Source organism: Danio aesculapii, chromosome 21 (assembly GCF_903798145.1).
Source record: "Danio aesculapii chromosome 21, fDanAes4.1, whole genome shotgun sequence".
Lineage (NCBI taxonomy): Eukaryota > Metazoa > Chordata > Actinopteri > Cypriniformes > Danionidae > Danio > Danio aesculapii.
Window position 1 is genome coordinate 5,876,953 of NC_079455.1, and position 22,500 is coordinate 5,899,452.

The 22,500-nt window shown below is 36.4% G+C and overlaps 1 protein-coding gene across 1 annotated transcript in view; it reads left to right on the top strand.

Annotated features, from left to right (window-relative positions):
• Positions 1–22,500, top strand: part of rad50 (RAD50 homolog, double strand break repair protein) — a 79,612-nt gene that overhangs the window by 27,093 nt on the left and 30,019 nt on the right. Inside the window, exons 12-17 of the mRNA XM_056446333.1 lie at positions 6,995–7,152; positions 9,603–9,778; positions 13,269–13,506; positions 17,602–17,791; positions 18,854–18,980; positions 21,123–21,316. Coding sequence (XP_056302308.1) covers positions 6,995–7,152; positions 9,603–9,778; positions 13,269–13,506; positions 17,602–17,791; positions 18,854–18,980; positions 21,123–21,316 — 1,083 coding nt within the window. The remainder of the gene's footprint in view (positions 1–6,994; positions 7,153–9,602; positions 9,779–13,268; positions 13,507–17,601; positions 17,792–18,853; positions 18,981–21,122; positions 21,317–22,500) is intronic.

Sequence of the window (22,500 nt, forward strand, 5' to 3'; positions counted from 1 at the left end):
GGAAAGGTGTCAACGCAACGTTTTTTTTTTTTTTATCTTAAAAAGCTTTTGTTTTGTAATCCAAATAACTTTCAAATTGGGATCTCAGTGAGCCTTCTGGTCAAAATTTTTCAATTTTGCACATTTGTCGGTGACACTATACAATAATGTTCATTAGTTAATGCTAATCAATGCATTTACTAACATAAACAAACAATGAACAATACATTTACTACAGTATTTGTTCATGTTGGTTACTGTTAGTTAATGAAAATGCAGTTGTTCATTGTTAGTTCATGTTCACTCGCGGTGCATTAACTAATGTTAACAAGCATGGACTTGGATGTTAATAATGCATTAGTAAATGTTCAATTATGATTAATAAATGCTGTTCAAGTGTTGTTCATGTTAGTAAATGCATTAACTAATGAATCTTATTGTAAAGTGTTACCCATTTGTCATATTACCCAATAATCATTCTATAAAAATGTTTAGGAATGACTTAACTCCACTGTCGTCAAATGTATTTGGGGAATCCTTTCATTCTTGCACTCCGCCTCCAACTATGCAACAAGCAGTCATATCTTATGCATATTTAAGCAGTCATAATTATGCAAATTTAATATAACCTAATATATAACCTAAAGGAAATGGATGAGTTATAAAAAAATTCACCCCCCTCACAGTTGTCATGGAGGGTAATATTAGCTATATGAACCAAATTCGTTCTTTGTACCAGGCTGTAAACACCTTTTTTCTGCTGTAAAGTTGGCCATTCTAACAGTGGGCTCAATTGCAATTTGCTCTATTATGGAGCCAGGACTAGCAGAATTTCGATGAATTGCAGTTTCAGTTACTTCCGTATTGGCTTCCCGAGGGAGAGCGGGAGGTTGCTGCTTGGTTGGTAATCGAAGGGAACATATAAAGTAAATATTGAACAAAAAGTGTCTCCTATATGCTGGTGTACTTATCTCATCCACTTACAATCTTGCCAGCACTGATTGGACTTTTAAATGAATTCGGGAAAACTTCGGGTTACAAAATTAATATTAAGAAAAGTGAACTTATGCCGGTGAATTGTACAGCTTACACAACATTATCTAACTCCTTTGCTTTAAAAATAAGTACTAAGAAAATTAAATACTTTGGTGTCTCGGTTACTCATAAATATTATAAACTTTAAAATGCTAACTTTAGCCCACTTATACACAACTTAAAGCAAGTTCTTAATCTTTGGAACCTTGAAATCTTCAGGAGGTAGATTTAACACTGTTAAGATGAATATGCTGATAAGGTTCATTAGTTAATGCTAATCAATGCATTTACTAACATGAACAAAACATTTACTACAGTATTTGTTCATGTTGGTTACTGTTAGTTAATGAAAATGCAGTTGTTCATTGTTAGTTCATGTTAACTCACGGTGCACGGTTACTAATGTTAACAAGCATGGACTTGGATGTTAATAATGCATTAGTAAATGTTCAATTAGGATTAATAAATGCTGTTGCTCATGATTAGTTCATGTTAGTAAATGCATTAACTAATGAACCTTATTCTAAAGTGTTACCCATTTGTCATATTACCCAATAATCATTCTATAAAAATGTTTAGGAATGACTTAACTCCACTGTCGTCAAATGTATTTGGGGAATCCTTTCATTCTTGCACTCTGCCTCCAACTATGCAACAAGCAGTCATATCACTTATTCTCAAGGAAAATAAAGAACCTCTCGATTGTGGCTCTTATCGCCCCATCTCTTTCCTCAATGTAGACAGCAAAATCCTGGCCAAAATGTTAGCTCATTGCTGGAAAACATTCTGCCTTCTGTAATATCGAGTGATCAAACTGGATTTATTAAAAACCGGCAATTATTTTTTAATATACGTAGACTCTTAAATATTCTTTATGACCCCAATCCATCTAATACTTCTGAGGTACTACTATTGCTTGATGCTTAGAAACCGTTTGACAGGGTGGAGTGGGATTTTCTTTTTTTTTGTTTTGGAAAAATTTGGTTTTGGTTCAAAATGTATACGTTGGTTTAAAATAATTTAAAGCTTACCGGTGGCAGCAGTGCGAATAAAAATCTATCTCCTTTTTTTCTTTGCAACGTGGTACGAGACAGGGCTGCCCATTATCTTCTCTTTTATTTGCGTTGGTAATATAGACTGTAAAATATATGGACGAAGTATCCGTGATGTCACCCATAGGTTTCTGAACACTGCAAAAGAAGCTACAAGTAGGCGCGGTCAACCATCGCCATTTTGTTCGCGCGTCATCGCACTCACGGCGGGATACCAAACAATGGCAAAGAGGCGGAAAGTGAGCGGAGCTACAGACACCTGCTGGCACTTTGCTTCTACCTGGCAGACAGACTTTACTTTGGGAGAAACTCTTGATACTCTATTACTTGCGACTCGTTTGTGTTCTGACCACATGTCCTTGGCTGTACACTAAATCAGTAAAGTGTTTAGACTTTTAAAAACACTGTTGTAACACATTGAGCCACTAAACATTGTTCTTATGACGTTTTTCTACACGAGGAAAACGCGAATTACTTCCAAACACTACAGATATAGTCTGTGTTAGTAAATGCAAGACTATTGATGAAATCCAGGCATAACACTGTATAATAACGCTTCAGATGACTGTTCTAGAGCCTACAGCTAATCAATCTGTCAGATTCTGGAGTGCTTTACAGGTCTAAAGAAAAATATTAATCATAAATTATCTTAAATAAAACAAAAACATTTATAGAGATGGTATACAAGTATATAACTTTACTCACATGGGAAACGAGGCCACATGAATGGTTTGTGAGCACAATTAGGTGCACACAGCATCCCATATCATCTGATAATTGTAAGAAATAAGTCCAAAAGGCAGCTGACTGTGTAAAGCCACATAAAACAAAACAAAAATACGATGAATATGTCGAGATCAGTGGCTAATCTGACGAATTCAGTTGAGGTGAAGTGACGGCGACCAGTGAGACCTAGCTGTCACTCAAGTGGCCACGCCCTTAATTATGCAAACTTAATATAACCTAATATAAAGGAAATGGATGAGTTATAAAAAAATTCACCCCCCTCACAGTTGTCATGGAGATTAATATTAGCTATATGAACCAAAATCGTTCTTTGTACCAGGCTGTAAACACCCTTTTTTTCTGCTGTAAAGTTGGCCATTCTAACAGTGGGCTCAATTGCAATTTGCTCTATTATGGAGCCAGGACTAGCGGAATTTTGATGAATTGCAGTTTCAGTTACTTCCGTATTGGCTTCTCGAGGGAGAGCAGGAGGTTGCCGCTTGGTTGATAATCGAACCACTAGCCATGGCTATACGAGAGAATACTCTTAATTAAGGGAACATATAAAGTAAATATTGAACAAAAAGTGTCTCCTATATGCTTGTGTACTTATCTCATCCACTTACAATCTTGCCAGCACTGATTGGACTTTTAAATTAATTCGGGAAAACTTCGGGTTACAAAATTAATATTAAGAAAAGTGAACTTATGCCGGTGAATTGTACAGCTTACACAACATTATCTAACTCCTTTGCTTTTAAAAAAAGTACTAAGAAAATTAAATACATTGGTGTCTCGGTTACTTATACACACTTAAGCCCACTTATACACACCCTAAAACAAGATCTTGATTGTTGGAACCTTGAAATCTTCAGGAGGTAGATTTAACACTGTTAAGATGAATATTCTGCCTAGACTGCTATTTTTATTTCAATGTCTTTCAATTTTTTCAACTAAGTCTTTCTTTACCAACATAGACTCCTTTATATCTGATTTTATCTGGAATAGGAAAATACCTTGCATACGTAAAAGACATCGCTCTTTTGGTGGGTTATCTCTCCCAAATTTCCAAAATTATTATTGGGTTTCAAACATTAAATTTATGTTGTATTGGAATAACCCTTCTGATAATCCCACATGGTTACAATTAGAAAAGGCTTCTTGTAAATCTGCATTATCTTCTTTACTTTGTTCTAAGACTCTCTTCCTGACCTAATATCTAGAATCCAATTGTTAAAAGGTCTTTCAACTCAGACAGGTATGTTTTATGCAGTTGATAGGAGAAAAAGATACATTTCTGGTATCATCATTATTTGTTCGTATTTTTATTGTTTTTTGGGGTTTTCACCTTTATTGTGATTGGACAGTGGAAATTTTACAGACAGGAAAGTGTGGGGAGCAGAGATTCAGGATTCAAACTCGGGTCGCCGTGAACAACACTAGGTGCATCCATGTGTCGACGCACTAACCACAAGGCTATTGGCGCCGACATCATTATTTGTTCTTTTGGCAATCTTGTTTAAAAGAAAAGCAAAACAGCCACGTCTGGGTTTTCAACACCGAAAATGTGTACAGTTGTCTTGTTGAAGCAACTTATCAATTTTATATTTATGGAAATAAATGACAGAGCGCCTTAAAGATGAAGATACCAAAGTTGCATTTTAGAACCGAAAATCTAGAAGGTTATTGAAATGGTTTTTTTTATTTGTTGAGTTTCAGGTATCAGGTAAAAAAGTGTCCAGATGTACTTTTCTCTTCTCCTGTTTTTTTTCACTGTCATGCTGTCCTATAATGCTACAAAGGTTGCTCAAGTCAACGGATTTTACAAAAACACCAATATACCAATATATATAAAAAAAAAAGTAATGATGCAGTAATCTCTCTATAGTTGTTGTTACCCTCTCCTTAAACATGTCAGATGAAAATATAGTGTATTACAGAAAAATGAAATACCTCCACATTTATTTTGTTTTCATCACTATTTATGTCAGCCTTTATGTCAGAAATGAATACATAAACATATCAGGGGTGTACCGGGTCACAACCTATGGTTCGGAAGGCAATTGACCCATGAATTAATAACTTTTTTTTCTTGTGGATTAATCCAACATTTGTGATGATCTCAAAGAGATTGCCTCTTGTGTCCTTCAAATCGCATGTGTGAAAGCATTTAGGCTTTCTTCTAAAATACAATGATGACGGAAGAAGTTGTGGTAGCACCGAAATGCCTTGGTTATTAAAGTTTTTTTTCTGTCACTAATAGTTAGCCTGCCTTAATGCATTGAGTGTTGGCTATAGTTGCACAATTATTCATTAAAATACGGATCTCAATTCAAGCACCCGCGCAACCTAAATGTAATTGATTATGATTTGCATTTGTTTATTTATCCTTCAAAGTGCTGCATTTGATCGAGATAGATTCAGTTTTTACCTTTTCAGTTAGTTACAAACAATCAAATTACACAGAATTACTGGTATAACAGTTTAGAGTTTAGTTATAAACACTGATGTTATGGTGAAGATTAAAATCACAGTTTAGGTAGCTGGTGATAACTAGCCATCAAAAATTTGCCACTGAATTGTTTTTTAAAATGATACATCTAGTTATGAAACAGTTTTTTTTTGTGAGTTACTGAATCATTCATTAAAAATGAGACTAAAAATGAATACGAATAATTATAATGTTAAATTTATACATGAGCATTATCAGCAACAGTAGCGAAGTGATGTTTCACAGTATTAAATATTTTACAATTTATTTTTGATTTCATTTTTATTAAAATTACAGGTTCTAAATTATGATGTTGTTAAAAGGGTGGTCACGGTGTATTTTTAAGGCTTGGTTGTTAAAAGATGCCACAGCAATATGTGCTCATGCTTCATTGTAGAAAATCACGTTATATTTTCATCGATCCTACTTAGATTACATATAGCTACTCAGCTAACATGAAACCACCATCATATTGTCCTATTTCCTCTGAAAGGCCTGCCCTCAAGAGGCTCTGATGGTCAGCTAACATAATGTGCTGTGATTCGCAGATCAGCTTCACGTCCCCAGGAAGCATCACATGCCTTGTGTAAACACTGTCAGTCAGAGTAGCTGTTTAGCTGCAGCAGTTTGTGCTGAATCTGACAGAAAATGAAGAGGAAACAGCTGAAGCTCACGTCTGCTCTCTAAAATAAAATCTGACATGTGATTTTCACATATATTCAGAATAAGCATGTGTAAGTAATATGCGAAAGTTCTCATATCTTTTGCGAGTTTGTTATTGCGATATAGAAAGCATGGGAAGCGGTCGCATAGAGAGCCACAGCACCGCTGGTGAAGATTGTGGGCTGTTCACAGCAGTTTGACTGATTAGTATGAATTTGTAGCTAAATTGTTAGCGGTGCCAAACAGCATTCCCGTTGTTTACAGCCTTGTTTACCTCCTTGCTACATACCGTTACCCTAGAAACTGTGCCTGTAATTGATCAATTTTTAAAAATAAAAATACTTCAGGCTGTGGCTCACAGTCCACAGCTTCGTCGATTGGAGGAGTTTTTAGTTGAATCAGGCACTGAACTGGAAGATTCTGGTAGTTCTCCTTTGTCAAATGCTAGCTATATATTATATTTTTTATATACTCGAAACATAATTGAAATTGAATTGTAAGCACTTCTAAACTTTGTGTCATGTCTTTTGGAAGTCCAACAGAACACAGAATGAGCTCTGCACTCGGTGTATACGTGTGGTGAATGAGTGGAACCGGAAGCCCTTGTGATCTCACTAGCCAGATGTATTTTTTGTAGTCCTCAAACTTTGTTCGCTGTAGGCTTTGTTAAGCTAACTCTGTAAAGCCAATGTCTCCCTTGCGTTGAACTTTGAGCATCTTACGTTCAGAGATGTTGCTTGTGTTCACACAGCTACATTACACATCAACTAAAGTTTACAATATAATAGCGTAGTGGACCACCCCTTTAAAACCAAAAGTTTCTTGCATTACTGTTTTTGTAAAAATGACATTTGTCTCCTCCCCTTTTTTGGCTGGTCTAAAAATGGTCCGATCAGTGACCCAAAAACTGTGATGCGATCCATGAGACTTGTGATCCGTTACACCACTAAAACATAGTATCTTATTTATAGATAAATACAATAAACAAGATATCTAATCATGTCTCTAAAACAGTTTTCCAAAGTGACTGTTTTATTTTAAATTTCAGATGGACAAAGAGGAGCAGGTGAGGAAGATCAAGTCAAGACATAATGAAGAGCTGGTGTCTCTGTTGGGACACTTTCCAAACAAGAAAGAGCTGGAAGACTGGATCTACTCCAAATCCAGAGAGATCAAATCCACTAGAGAGCAGATCACCAAAATGAAGTGTGTGGTACATTTTTATTTATTTTTTTTATAATTATTTTTTAGGGGTTTTCACCTTTATAGACAGGAAAGTATGGGGAGCAGAGAGAGGGGAAGGATCGGCAAAGGACCTCGAGCCGGGAATTGAACTTGGGTCGTCGCTAGCATCTGGGTGCTATATGTCGACGCACTAACCACTAGGCTATTGGCGCCGACTGTGTGGTACATTTTAGCAATTTGTTTTTTAACAAACATTTGTATAATGGACCCTTTTCACAAGACGTTTATGCGGCATCTTATTTAACGATCATCAGCATCTTAAATCCTTAAGTTTTTTTATATGTTCATTTCAAAAAATGTATGTAGATTTTTATATTTATACTTTACATTATATCATCTTTGCATCAATTGACAAAAAAAAGGAAGTGACGTTTAATATTAAACAAATTTCGAGAGGAGCATGCGCTCTTGATTGACCCAGCTGGCCCACATTAGCTAATCACAATCTTCCAATCAAAGATCCCAAGTCACTATAGCTGCGTCCCAAATGGCACACTATACACTATGCACTCATGCACTATGTACTTATGCACTTACACACTCAACAGCATAGTATATGTAGGTAGTGTCGTCCCAAATGGAGCACTAATGTTTTTTTACTAAGCGGAAATTCAAACCGTTTCCCTGATGACGTTTGGCGGTTGCCAAATCAGTAAAATAAATGACCAAACTATCAAATAATACTTGCCATGAGTATAACCGCATTCACCATCAGGAGGCGCTGTAATCACTCTCGTAGGAGAATTTTGCTTTCACCATCCAAAATAAATAAAGTTATCCAACATGTGCGCCCAATAGCTCCGCCCCTTCCACTACGTGAGCGGTCATTGAGTGTGTGAAGTGTCCATCATTACACACTTCATTTTACCGGCTGAATGAGTGCATCATCCGGGTAAAGTGCACTTATTATTTTAAGAGTTTTCAATGTGAACGCACTACTTACACTATTTATACTACAAAATGGCGTAGAATAGTGCATAAGTATGCGATTTGGGACGCAGCTTATATATATATATATATATATATATATATATATATATATATATATATATATCCTCATTTCCTTTCTACAACTATCTTCATGTCGAAGAACCCCCTCCCCCCTTCCTCCCCTTTTTCCACCTTTATCCAGAATGGGCGGCACGGTGGCCCAGTGACTAGCACTGTTGCCTCACAGCAAGAATACCACTGGCTCAGGGTCCTCGCCAGGCCATCTGTTTTTTTGCAGCAGCGTTTGCATGTTCTCCCAGTGTCCACATGGGTTTTCCCCGAGTCCCCCAGTTTCTTTCCTTTCTAAATTTCTTACTCTCAGAAAGTTCCCCTTAGCCTCAGCAGAGGGGGAGTTTTGAGACCGACCTGAGCTCAATCTCCCCTCGCTCTGCGAAAGGAAGGGAGCCCTGGGCCCGAGGATCCCTTAAGCTCTCTCCCGGTACAGCATGTCAAACAAGCTATTTATAAATCTTGAGCTAAGCCTGAACTTGAATTACCATTTATGCGAGGTGTTTCTAATGCAGAGTCTATGGATGGGACAGTTAGTTTGACATAGTGTTTTCTTCTGCCTGCCATTATCATCTCACACAATTTGTTTTTCCTTTGAGCGAGTGATACACACATGCACCGGCGTTGATGTCATAGAAAATACTGACATTTGTGCAGACACCCACGTGATATTCATAATAATTATTTTCACTGCATATTCAGTTTCGGTTATCAGTTCCTGAGCAAAAGGTCATCTTCAGGCCATAGGAGTGAGTGGTGCAGTATTCAGATATCGATGCTGTTAAATTACTGTTAAATTAAGATTCCCTATTCGTCACTAAAACTAAAAAGTGTTCAATTAAAATAAGGAAGCTTGTTTTATTTATCAGCATTCTATGTAGAGAAAATTAATTCAAATTAAAATTAATGATGGTGTTTAGGGTTGGGTACCGAAACTCTGTACTTTATCGGTATCGGTGCTACATTATAAAAGACGAAGTATCGATAAGCTCTGACGTTAACAGTCCTGCTATCGGTACTGGAGAGTTATTGCTGAATAAACATTACTTTATTCATTATTCATTTTCTTTTCGGCTTAGTCCCTTTATTAATCAGGGGTCGCCACAGCGGAATGAACTGCCAACTTATCCAACATATGTTTTATGCAGCGGATGCCCTTCCAGCTGCAACCTATCCCTAGAAAACATCCAGGCACACTCATTCACACTCATACACTACGGACAATTTAGCTTAAACAATTCACCTATAAAAAGTCTTAGAAAAATTATGAAAAATTTGTAGTAAAAATGTGTGCGAACCCTGAATAAATGAATAGATTTTTGGTTTGTCGTGCATTTTTCATTCATAAACTGCTTCTGTGATCCTTATCCACACAAAAACGGTTTGAAATTATCAATTTTTGTTTTTTGTAGTAAAGAGCTCGCATCTGGAGAACAGAAGAAGAGTCATTACACAGCAGAAATCAAACGAAAAGAAGAGCAGCTGGCCAAATATGAAGAGAGACTTTTTAATGTTTGCGGAAGCCAGGATTTCCAGTCAGACTTGAGCAAACTGGAGGATGAGTTGGAAAAGTGCTCCAAACAGAGAGGTATGGGAAATGTGTTCATAGTCATTCTGATGATCTTACATTTTAGACCAGGGATGGGCAAACTCGATCCTGGAGGGCCGGTGTCCCTGCATAGTTTTGCACCAACCCTAATCAAACACACCTGCTTGTAGCTTTCTAGTGATCTTGAAGACACTAATTAGGGTGTTCAGGTGTGTTTGATTAGTGTTGGAGCAAAACTCTGCAGGGACACCGGCCCTCGAGGATCAAGTTTGCCCATGCCTGTTTTAGACCCTCAAAAAAATATACAGGCAGATTTGCTGTGCTAATTTTTGAGGAACATTTTCAGCCATATGGCTTCAAGGCCTGGAAAGTACTTAAAGGGGTGGTCCACTATGCGAAGGGAGACATTGGTTAATGCGAAGGGAGACATTGGTTTTTACAAAGTAAGCTTAGCAAAGCCTACAGCGACTGAAGTTTGGAAATTACAAAAATAATCACAAGACCCTCAGGTTACGCGCATACACCCCACGCAGTGAAGGGCATGGCCGGAGGCGCAGTGATGTTATAGTAGATAAAGCTAAAATGCCGTCCAAACGCTGCTTTTCCACAGAGCTTGTTCTGTTTCTGTATTTGGGCTTCCAAAGGGCACGGCACGAAGAGAGAAGTGCTTACAGTATAATTTTAATTATGTTCCAGAGAATTATAAAAAGATAGCTCTCCAGCATTTGACAAAGGAGAACTTCCAGAATCTTTTCCAGTTCAGTGCTGGATTCGGCTAATAACTTCTTAAAGAAGGAGCAGTTCCAACCATGATAGAAGAAGCTGTGGATTATGAGCCACAACCTGAAAGTGTTATTATTTGTTAAAATTGATCCATTACATGCACAGTGTTTAGCGTTAACAGTATGTTGTAGCAAGGACGTAAATAAGGATGTAAACAATGGGAAATGCTGTTTGGCACTGTTAACAATTTAGCTACAAATTCATATTTATCTGTCAAACTGCTGTGAACTCCCACAATCTCTTCAGCAGCACTGCAGTGTCTCTCCATGCGGGCGCTTTCACTGCGTTCTACATCTCAAATAACAAACTCACAAAGGATATGAGAACAGTTCATATTACCTGCAGATGCTTTTTCCGAATAAATATGAAAATATTTTTTGTCAGATTTTATTTTAGGGAGCAGGCACGATGTTCAGCTGTGTCCACTTTTTTTCTGTCTAGTTTAGCCTCACACTGACACGGCTACACTGACTGACAGTATTTACACAGCAGACGCACAGCGCGTGCTAGTAGAAGCGTGACTGGACGTGACGCTTCCTAGTGATGTGGAGCTGAGCCACGAATCACAGCACATCATGTTAGCTGACCAATCAGAGCCTCTTGAGGGCAGGCTTTCGAATAACAAGGGAAGATGACAGTCGTTTTCTTGTTAGCTGAGTAGCTGTATGTAATTAAAGTAAGATATATGAAAAAAATATGTTTTTTTTTTTTTGGTTTTATTTTCAGAAATGAAGCATGGACACACATTTCTTTGTATCTTATAAACACAACCAAGCCTTTAAAAATACACTCTGGACCACCCCTTTAAAAACAAACACAGATCCTTGAAAGTGCTTGAATTTGGAAAAACAGAGATATTCTTGATTTAAAGATGTTAAATTTAAATCTGACAAATGATGCACATATTATCGATATTTCAGAAATCACATTTAAATATTACCTCTATTGAATTCAACAAATTTTAACTATTAATTTTAACATTTTTTCAACGTGACAATCTTGGTTAGTTTTTGAAAATTACAAATTTTTAATGACATTTTTAACATAAAGTGATACGTTAAGTACAGTGAGGACTTTCATATGGCTACATGTGCTGGAGTATGAATTACAAAGGTGCTTGATTTAAAATTTGTGGTTCTTTAAAAAAAAGTGCTTGAATCTGGTGTCCATGAAAGAGTGGGAACCCTGTATGTTGCTCCCAAACCATGATTGTGCAGAATTTGTCTCAATCGCATCTACCTGCTCAAGTTCAAACGATTAAAGAGCTTTGCATTAAAAAAAAACATCCTTTTTAACCCTTGTACAAATCTGCAGAACAGCAGAAATGAAAACATTGGGCACATGGTATTTGTTATATGTGTTAATTTATTATTAATTAGTTTGCCATGTTTTTAATTAACCTCATCTTTATGCTCACAATTTAAAGACTATTTATTTGTAAATTATAGCAGTTTTGTATTACTAGTTAGTCATTCAAAATATGCTGTCCACAAGCTTTATTTTTAGCGTAAGATGCCCTTCCAGCCACAACCCATTACTGGGAAACACCCATACACACTCTTTCACACACATGCCAATTTAGCTTATTCAATTCACCTATACCACATGTCTTTGGACTTGTGGGGGAAACCAAAGCACCAGGAGGAAACCCACATGAACGTGGGGAGAACGTGCAAACTTCACGCAGAAATGTCAACTGACCCAGCTGGGACTCAAACCATTGACCTTGTTGCTGTGATTTTGGAATGATTGATTAATTAATTTATTTTTTTTACTTAAGATTTACATTGTTCATTATAAACACAACAGGAGGATGTTGGTTGGAAGAATGTTCTGTCAGTGGTTCAGAAAATCCTTATGTCTACAAGGCGTTTACTGTTAGTTCTTTGTGAGTTTGTTGTTGACTTGCCAAATCACTTTCATTTGCTATTTAATAAGATCTTGGAAGTAGAGTCATGATATGGGTCATTACAGTTACTTTGCCTATGTATTTAAATCTGTATTAGCACAAAAGATGCATCGATAATCATTTTACGTTCACACTGTAATTGAATCTCATCGAGTTGCGAGGTGCCCAGAGATTTCCAACCCTAATGACTGATGGCCTTTGAATTCTGCTGAAGCCTGTGGAGTTTTGCAGATGCAGATTGTGCGTAGGCTTGGTTTATGGTAAATCAATGTTTATTGGCACACTGACTGTAGATGACATAAAGCTACAACTGCAGATATGAGATATGCATATTGAGGACTAGTGTGGTAGGTGTTATCTACACAGATGAATTTATTTTGTTATTTAACTTTGTAAAATCCTAGTTGACTTACCTTATTGCAGGAAATCGTATTGCATTTGAAAAAGGTTCCGTTTCAAACACAATTTCCTGGATTATAAATGTGGTAATAAGTCAAGAATAGAGCATTTGTAGCTGCAGTAATGAATTGCTTACTAACGTTTATTAATGTAGAGTTAATGCTTAACAGATAATGAATTCCCTACATGCTAATGCTTAATAAATGATCCATAATGTGTAGTTATTATAAAGTGTTACTAATGTTTCTGAAGACAATCACCTACTGCACCTAAAGGTGCTCGATTTAAAATTCAAAGTGATTTTAAAAGTCCTTGAATTTGGTGTCCATAAGAGTGGGAACCCTGTATGAGTGCTGTCTATTCAATACATTCAATGTTAGATTTTCTTCCATGTGATTGTTTTGTCCTTTTTCTCTGGCCTGGGTCTTCTTTGTCCAGCCATGTTGGCAGGTGCCACAGCTGTGTACAGTCAGTTCATCAGTCAGCTTACGGAGGACGGTGACCCATGCTGCCCCGTATGTCAGCGCGTGTTCCCATCAGAGGCGGAGCTCCAGGACGTCATTAATGACATGCAGTCCAAACTGCGGCTCGTCCCAGATAAGCTGAAGAATACAGAGCATGACTTGAAGAGGAAGGAGCGCAGACGTGATGAAATGATGACACTGAAGCCCATCAGGCAATCTATTTATTATTCTTTCATTGTGTAATCTATTTGTCAATTGTTTACTCCTTTAAACATGACATCGGATGCCAATTTTACACAGATTTATTAGATTTTTTTTAGGGTCTTAAAAGTTCCTCACTTTGATTGGATTTATCAATGGTAGAGGAAATCAACTGTTTTTACCCTATCAAAACACCTTAGTCCACATTGAGCCATTTTGTTTCATATCTCTGTAACACTCGTGTGCTGTTGGGAATGGTTTTATCCACTCTGAGGTGATTTTGAGGCTTAATTTGGCAACAACTTTCTCTGTGTTTCTGCTTATTTTGACACACATTTTGGGAAATTGCTTTGAAAATTTTCAAGAATTCAACAATACACTCTGAGCAAATGTAGTACCCTTTCGTTGTGTCTGTGGTTGTTTTTGCCATGTTGACTTTCATTGTAATGACATTTTTGATTGCAAAGCCATGACACCACATACTCATTTTTGTTGCTAGTTTTCCCTGTTGGGTGGAGGCTTAATTTATTTATTTTTTTTTACCGTTGATCATCAGTTTCAGTGCAAAAAAAGCTTAGTTTCAGCCTTCTATATGGAGTATAGTGTGTGTGAGAGACCTTTGAGCACTAATGATGATATGGCTGAGACAATCAAAATAAGAATCTCAGCTCTCAGAACAAAATAAACATATGAAGTGTATTTATGCACACACACTATAATCTGTTGTTTTACTCCACATGTCACTGTTGTGCTATGCAGTAAAGCTCATGCAAGGCGGATTATCAAAAAAAAAAAACTTTTTTACACAACACTTACAACAGGAACTGGAACATCAAAATGCAGGCAGGATAAGGACTTACAGTGACAATACAATACTGGACAATGAATAAACTAAACTCCGGGGTATAAAAACACAAGGCATGATTAAACTGAGTACATACAGGGGTGTGGCACAGGTGGAACTATTGAATCTAACAATTGGCGAGAAAACAGAACAAAGGAATCACATGACACAACATATGGGATATCACATGACACAACAACTACATGAAGACAACACTAGACTCGTGACATCATAGAACTCTATATAAAAACCTGAAACTTTTTTGCACAGGCCTAACTATAGGGTTAATGCTGCCAACTAATGATCAACAGTAAAAATTATACATTTTACCTCTTACCAACTGGGAAAACCACAGACAATCAAGAATGCATGATTAAATGCTGTCATGGCTTTGCAATCAAAAAATGTGATTATAATAGAAGCCATCGGGGCCAAAAATCCACACACATAACGAATGAGTAGTAAATTTAAACAGTACACAAGAGTTAAATTAAGGTGTCTGCTGGGTCTTAAAATGTCTTAAATTTCCTAAACTTAATTTTAGGCCTTAAAAAGTTTTAAATTCACTGAAATATTGTGTTGTAGGTCCTAAATCATTTTAAAAAGGTCTTTATTTTGCTTTGACCAAGTAAAGCTACTCAGTCAGGCTGGCATCCATCCAATGACCAACAATACATCTCATTAAAATCTTATTTGTTATATTTAAGTTCTTTGACACAAAGAGATACAATTCACAACAGCTGTTAGACATTTTTTAGACGCTCTGATATCCGATCCTTATTGAAAGAGACAAACGCGAGAGTGAAGCGCGAAAAAACAAAGAAGCCGGGAAAAATCAGCAGCAAATGATGATTCTGCAATCTAAACATGAACAAACTGCCATGTTTAATTATTTTCATCACCTTTTGGACTATTATGATCTCGGAATGACGAAATTACTTTCTAACAGGAGGTTACATGTGCTGCTGAAGATTAAAGACTCAGATGAGAGGTTTGCTCTGACTGTGGGGTATATTTCATGTTGTTTTTGAACCCAAATAAGGACTAAATGTATGCTGTGTGTAGTTTATCTATAATTGGTAACATATCTGAGACTGTAAGGGTGTGTATGTGTACATATATGTTGCATTTATTCATTTATTTCATATAAATGCAGACGTTACAGTACGCTATTTCACACTGTCATTGATCTGCAGTTATAATCAAAGCATGTTCATAGAAAGGTTAGTAATGAACATTTATACACAAGTATTTATGTGTATAAGCATCTGTCTTGTGAGAAGTGCTTCTCATATGATATGTGAACGACCCGTACGGCTTTACAGCAACATTTCCTTGAGTTAAAATGACATAATCTAAACTTTCTGTCGTACACCACATCCACCAAAAGGGAAATGCTAGCTTGATAAAGGTAACCTGTACCGTACCTTACTGTACCTCTCAATGGAAATGGGCCATTAAAGAGTGTGATGATGGAAAAACCTTAAATTTTGTATGACCCAATCAAGCGAACCAAAAATAATCAATTTAACCCTTCTGTGGTTTAGGGTTACATTTAGTTTACACCAGTTCAGTGGTAGTCTGTAAGGGTTACTTGCATTCTCTTTTTGATGTAAAGAACTCCCTCTGTTGAGCACTGTTCTTTGTCCATGCGAGGCTTAGAGTGGGTTGGAGTCAGCCTTTTTAAGTTTTGAAGCAGCAAGAGGGCTAGTCGTGTTGACTACTGGTTGCGCGACGCACTAAGCTTAACTCTAGTCTGGGCGGTGGCCTTAGGCACAAGCTTTATAAGGATAGTTTTGTACCTACCCTCAGTATCCGAGTTGACCAATGAGAAGTTAACTCCTCAGAGGCTGGTTTTATAGTCTTTGTTCCTAAGCGTAGTAATTTGCATAGGCATTCTGGGTGTAAGCCAATGCAGAAATGTTCAAAGTTTCTTAAATTGTTAATATGTTGTACACGTATTAGCATAAAATGTAAACGATCGTTCAGAACACCAAATTAGCTTTGCAGGGACATCAAACAAGAACCATCTAGGATCTTGTTTAGCTGTGGTAGAGTTAAACATTGATTGCAGTATTAAAGTATTAAAACCATAATATTAATACATAAGCAAGACACTTTTTGCAAAACACCTGATTACACATAAAGAGAAAATAATTGTTTAAATTAAAAGTATAAGACTTAAGCAAGGACCTTATAGAAGTTTGACCAGGTTTCTGTGTGTGAGTCGCAAATACCTTGGAATCAGATTACAATTGACCATCCAGTCTTTTAGGAGAAGTTGGTGTATTATTTGTTGAATACAAGTACAATAATAATGTGTCTGATCGGCCATATTCGTTACAACTATAACCAAAAAAAAAAAAAAAAAAAAAAAATATATATATATATATATATATATATATATATATATATACATATATATACATATATATACATATATATACATATATATATATATATATATATATATATATATATATATATATATATATATATATATATGTATATATGTATATATGTGTATATATATATATATATATATATATATATATATATATATATATATATATATATATGTATATATATATATATATATGTATATATATATATATGTATATATATATATATATATATGTATATGTATGTATATATATATATATGTATATATATATATATATATATATATGTATATATATATATATATATATATATATATATATATATATATATATATATATATATATATATGTGTATATATATATATGTGTATATATATATATATGTATATATATATATATGTATATATATATATATATATATATATATATATATATATATATATATATATATATTCATATATAAATAATTTTTTTAATTACTTTTCAAACAAATTGTCAGTACAGCTGCTTTAATTGCATCCCTAAATGCTATTTTCTGTAATGCCTGAGATAGTAAAACAGTTCTGCAAAAATACTTTGCACACTCAAGCAAGTTTTTCCCCATTCCTTCTGCAATATTCCCTTAGTATATAAAATATAAGGATCTTTGTACTATTGTTAGTTGGTTATCAGTTTACCGTTTAAGCAATTTACAAAAGTAAAAATTTAATCCAATGTCATCTTTAATGTTTATCCCAGTCAGGGATGTTTGTTATTAATGTTTAATCACAGAAGAACCTTTTATCATCCATTCTTTCATCATGTTAAGGAAGCGTTAAATATCAATGAATCATTTGCTAGTATGTCTCTTGTAATGACAGGCAATCCATAGTGGAGCTCCAAGAGAAAGAGCTACCAGAGTTAAGAAATCAACTCCAGCGTGTGAATCGGGACATTGAGAAACTGAAAGGAGACATCGAGGAGCAGGAGACATTGCTGTGCACACTGGTGTCTGAGGAAGAGACAGCCAAAGCCTGTCTGCAGGACATCTCTCTCATGGATCGCTTTCAGGTCTAAGCTTATGTCTAGTCAGTCCAAATAGACTATGGAATTCATTTAAATGTAACATGGCAGTACAACACAGCATATACAGTGCATGCGGAAAGAATCCATAGCGCTTCACTTTTTCCACATTTTTTTTTTATGTTACAGCCTTATTCGTAAATAGATTAAATTCATTTATTTCCTCAAAATTCTACATACAATACCCATAATGACAATGTGAAAAAAGATTTGTTGAAATTGTTGCAAATTTATTAAAAATAAAAAGCCTGAAATATCACATGTACATCAGTATTCACAGCCTTTGCCGTGAAGCTCTAAATTGGGCTCAGGTACATTCTGTTTCCACTGATCATTCTTGAGATGTTTCAGCAGCTTAATTGGAGAGACCTGTGGTAAATTCAGTAGATTGGACATGATTTGAAAAGGCATACACCTGTCTTTATAAAGTCCCAGGGTTGACAGTGCATGTCAAAGCACAAACCAGGCATGAAGACAAAGGAATTGTCTGTAGACCTCCGGGACAGGATTGTCTCGAGGCACAAGGCTGGGGAAGGTTACAGAAAAATTTCTGCTGCTCTGAAAGTTCCAATGAGCACAGTGGCCTCCATCATCCGTAAGTGGAAGATGTTTGGAACCACCAAGACTCTTCCTAGAGCTGGCCGGCCATCTAAGCTGAGTGATCGGAGGAGAAGGGCCTTATAGTCAGGGAGGTGATTATTAACCCGATGGTCACTCTGTCTGAATACTTTCCGGATGCACTGTATTTTAAAAATAAACTTTTATTTATTACCTTGAAGAGTCTTGTTGAAAGTGAATGTTACTGCAGGTTTATTATGTATTGTATCTCATTTCCATGTCATATAAAGTCATACAATAGTACAATAGCTTTGTAATAAACAGAGCAAAATGTAAGCCATTATTCAGTTAAGATGTCAGAAACCAAAGCAAAAATTAAGTCAGTGTTGCTAAAATATTGTGAAGTTGCATACTACACACACACACACACACACACACAAGATAAGAAGTATTCTAATTGTGCATAATCAGAATGTTTTCTGTCATGTGTAGCTTGATCTAAAGGATGTAGAGAGGAAGATCGCTCAACATGCAGCCAAGTTGCAGGGAGTTGACCTCAGCCGCACCATGCAGCAGGTCAGCCAGGAGAAACAAGAGACTCAGCACCGCCTGGACACTTGTACGTTCAACTGATTTTCTAGAATTAATATTGCTTTTTGTTAATCATGTGAATGGGAACTACCGTTCGAATATTTGGGGTCTATGAAATTTTTAATATTTAAAAAAAATATCTCATCAAGTTTACATTAAATATGCAGTATGTAAGTTTGATACCCTGTGGTTGAACTAGGTATTGCACTCCTGCTTCAAAACACAGGCAAGCACAGGTTGCCAGATTGACAAAACCAACAGCAGTGTGCCTGACAGTTGAACCTAAAGGCTGATTTAAACCGTGTTCTAAATGAAAGCAAAGGCACGCGATAGAAGGAATATTTTCCATTTTAAAAGGAGTTTTTGTTCTAACCAAACCCTGAAATATTCATTTTAGAAACTGCTTCTATTTCTCTCAGCTGAACTGCAGTAACCTCACGTACACCCTATGTGCTTTATTCGGTGTTCAATGCTAAAAACATGAGTTTGAATGCCATTTTACATGACATTTATTGCCATACTACTAAAAGCAGCAGCAAATAGTTCACCTCAGATGTTGAAAATAATATAAACCGTTTGAAATTGAACTTTAGAACTGACTCAATGCAAGCCAACACATATCAGTGATTCAGCATCTACATTTAATAATGTTAAAGAGGTGTAATATGTATTAATTAGATTATAAACCTTACCATTTTGTTGGAGTGCAGTAAGTGCACTATTCTGTGCTTCTGAATGGCGGTATTTAAAGTACTGTCATGTTTCGTGTTGTTAATACATGGGGTTAAAATGTAACCTACTCACCTTAATGTTCGGAATATTTATATTATTTGCTAATTAATAACCACCTCATGTAGAACTCTGAATCTGCGTCTTATTTCAGAGGAATGTTTTTGTTCACTGGAGGTTGCAATTTGGTTGCAGACGCATACTTTTAGGGCTTTTCTGACTGAATGAATGAAAGCAGGATATCTGACTTCAGCATTGTTTTTCAGATAAACAAGAATGTTCATTTAGCATGTTTGTTAAATATCTGCAGACATATAATGGTATTTTTATGCTTTAGAACAGTGGTTCTCAAAGTGGGGGTCGCGAAATCATGTGAGGGTCGCTTGGTGATTTCCAGAAATATCATATATTTTATTAAACCATTAGAATGATCATGTTTTATGAATTATTATATTTTATTTGGGACCCCTGGGGTTATTATGCTGTTGCATCTAACATCACAGCAATAGCGTTAGTTGCAGCAGATTTATTTTGTGGTACAATATTAAACTTTGACACCTTTATGCCACTAACATACATTAAAATTAAGGCCACGACTAAACAAGGAGGATCTCCAAGTGGCTCCAAGTCTCCAAAATTAAACCAAGAATAGTCTTGTGCTAAAAACATTAAGTGAGATAATCATTCATTTTCTTTTCGGTTTAGCCACAGCGGAATGAACCGCCAACTTATCCACCACATATTTTATGCAGCGGATGCCCTTCCAGCTGCAACCCATCTCTGGGAAACATCCATACACTCACACTCATACACTACGGACAATTTAGCCTTCCCAATTTACCTGTACCGCATGTCTTTGGACTGTGGGGGAAACCGGAGCACCCGGAGGAAACCCACGCGAACGCAGGGAGAACATGCAAACTCCCCACAGAAACGCCAACTGACCCAGCCGAGGCTCGAACCAGTGACCTTCTTGCTGTGAGTGTACACTACCTACTGCGCCACTGCGTCGCCTTAAGTGAGAAATATTAAATTAAACAAATGAATAATGATTATAAAAAAATATGGTTATAAGACCACTGGTTATAAGCCAATAGGCTTATGTTTATATAGTTCCTATTGGTGTGTGCATCATTGTGTGCAATATTAGTATGCTTATAAACACCTACGAGCATAGTGGGGGTCGCGAGTCACTGCAATTGTTATTTTTGGGGTTGCGGGCTGAAAAGTTTGAGAACCCCTGCTTTAGAAGAGTCAAAAACGTACATACAGCACCTTTAATAAAAGCACTTATATCATGAGACCCAATGATAATTTAAATAAAAATACAAGTTAATTCAGTAGGTAAAAGCAATTCAGTATATAACTATTGTTATGAAAATGTTTCGCATATATGACCTTGTTCATAATTTTGTATCTTTGTGATGCTCAACATATATAGCCTGCAGTAAGATCGAGCTAAAGAGGAAACTGATCCAGGACCAGCAGGAGCAGATCCAGGCCTTGAGGAGCAGTGTGAACGAGATTCGTGGAGAAAAGCTGCAGATCTCCAGCAACATGCAGAAACGTCAGCAGTTGGAGGAGCAGTGTGTGGAGTTCTCCACTGAGATTCAGACACTCCACCGAGACATTCGAGTGAGAATTGCCACATTAATGTGTCTAAGTCATAATGCAAGTGTGTGCCTTTCACATTTAGCGGGTGGTGGTGTGGAAATAATCCCTGATACGATTGTAAAGAGCTTTGGGTGTATGCAGGGTGGAAAGAGTACTGAAAAATCATACTCAAGTAAAAGTACCATTACTTGCCTAAAAATGTAGTGCAAGTAGAGTAAAAGTATCTGTTGTAAATATTACTCAAAGTATGAGTAAAAAGTAGCCCTTTCAAAAGTACTCGAGTAGTAAGTAGTGAGTATTACGCTGTAAAAAGCTGATGCGTTTACATGCAATTTGTGGATGTGTGTAAACGTAACATTCTGTAGTGGGTTTAGTTATTGCCAAGCAGGCACATGACGTCATAAGACATTAATATTAGGTTAAATTTAGGTTGTGATGTTAGATGACCAAAATTCTATGTCTAGCCAGCGTCTAAAGACAATGTTATTTTAATGTCCAATAATGGCATCAAATGACGTTGATAATTGGTTGATTTTAGGTTGTTAGAAAGTGATCAAACTCCAACGTCGAGTGAACATCTTACACCTAAGTCATATTGACATCAAATGCTGACATTTATTCGTCAGGTATGGCAACCAAAGTCCAACATCTGATAGGCGTCATAGTGGTAACGTCCACACAACGTCAAGCTGTAACATCATCAGACGTTGATTGACGTCGGTGTGACATGGAGTTCGGACGTCAACCCAATTTTCATTTCCAAAAAAAATGCAACGTCCATGACGTTGGGGTACAACGTCAATCTGACATCATGTTGACATCCTGTGTTTGCTGGCTGTTAAGTCCATTTCGTCATCATACAGTAAACATCCGTGATATGCATCTAAACAGTCTCTGGGTCATTGCATGTAAAGATTTTAGACATCTTATTGGATACTTTTAATGCTTGCAAAAGGATTGCTGCATTTATAAATCGCCCATGTCTTAAGGTAGTTCATTATGATGCGATTTACCTTCTATGTGCGATTTAATTGGACAGGAATCACAGGACTGATTTTTCTAATCCCCATAGACAAAAAATAAAGTAGCGACTGCAGGTTGAAGGAAAGTAGTGGAGTAAAAGTACCGATACAGCACTAAAAATGTACTCAAGGGAAAGTAAAAGTACACATTTTTAAAACTACTCAGTAAATTATAATTCCTGA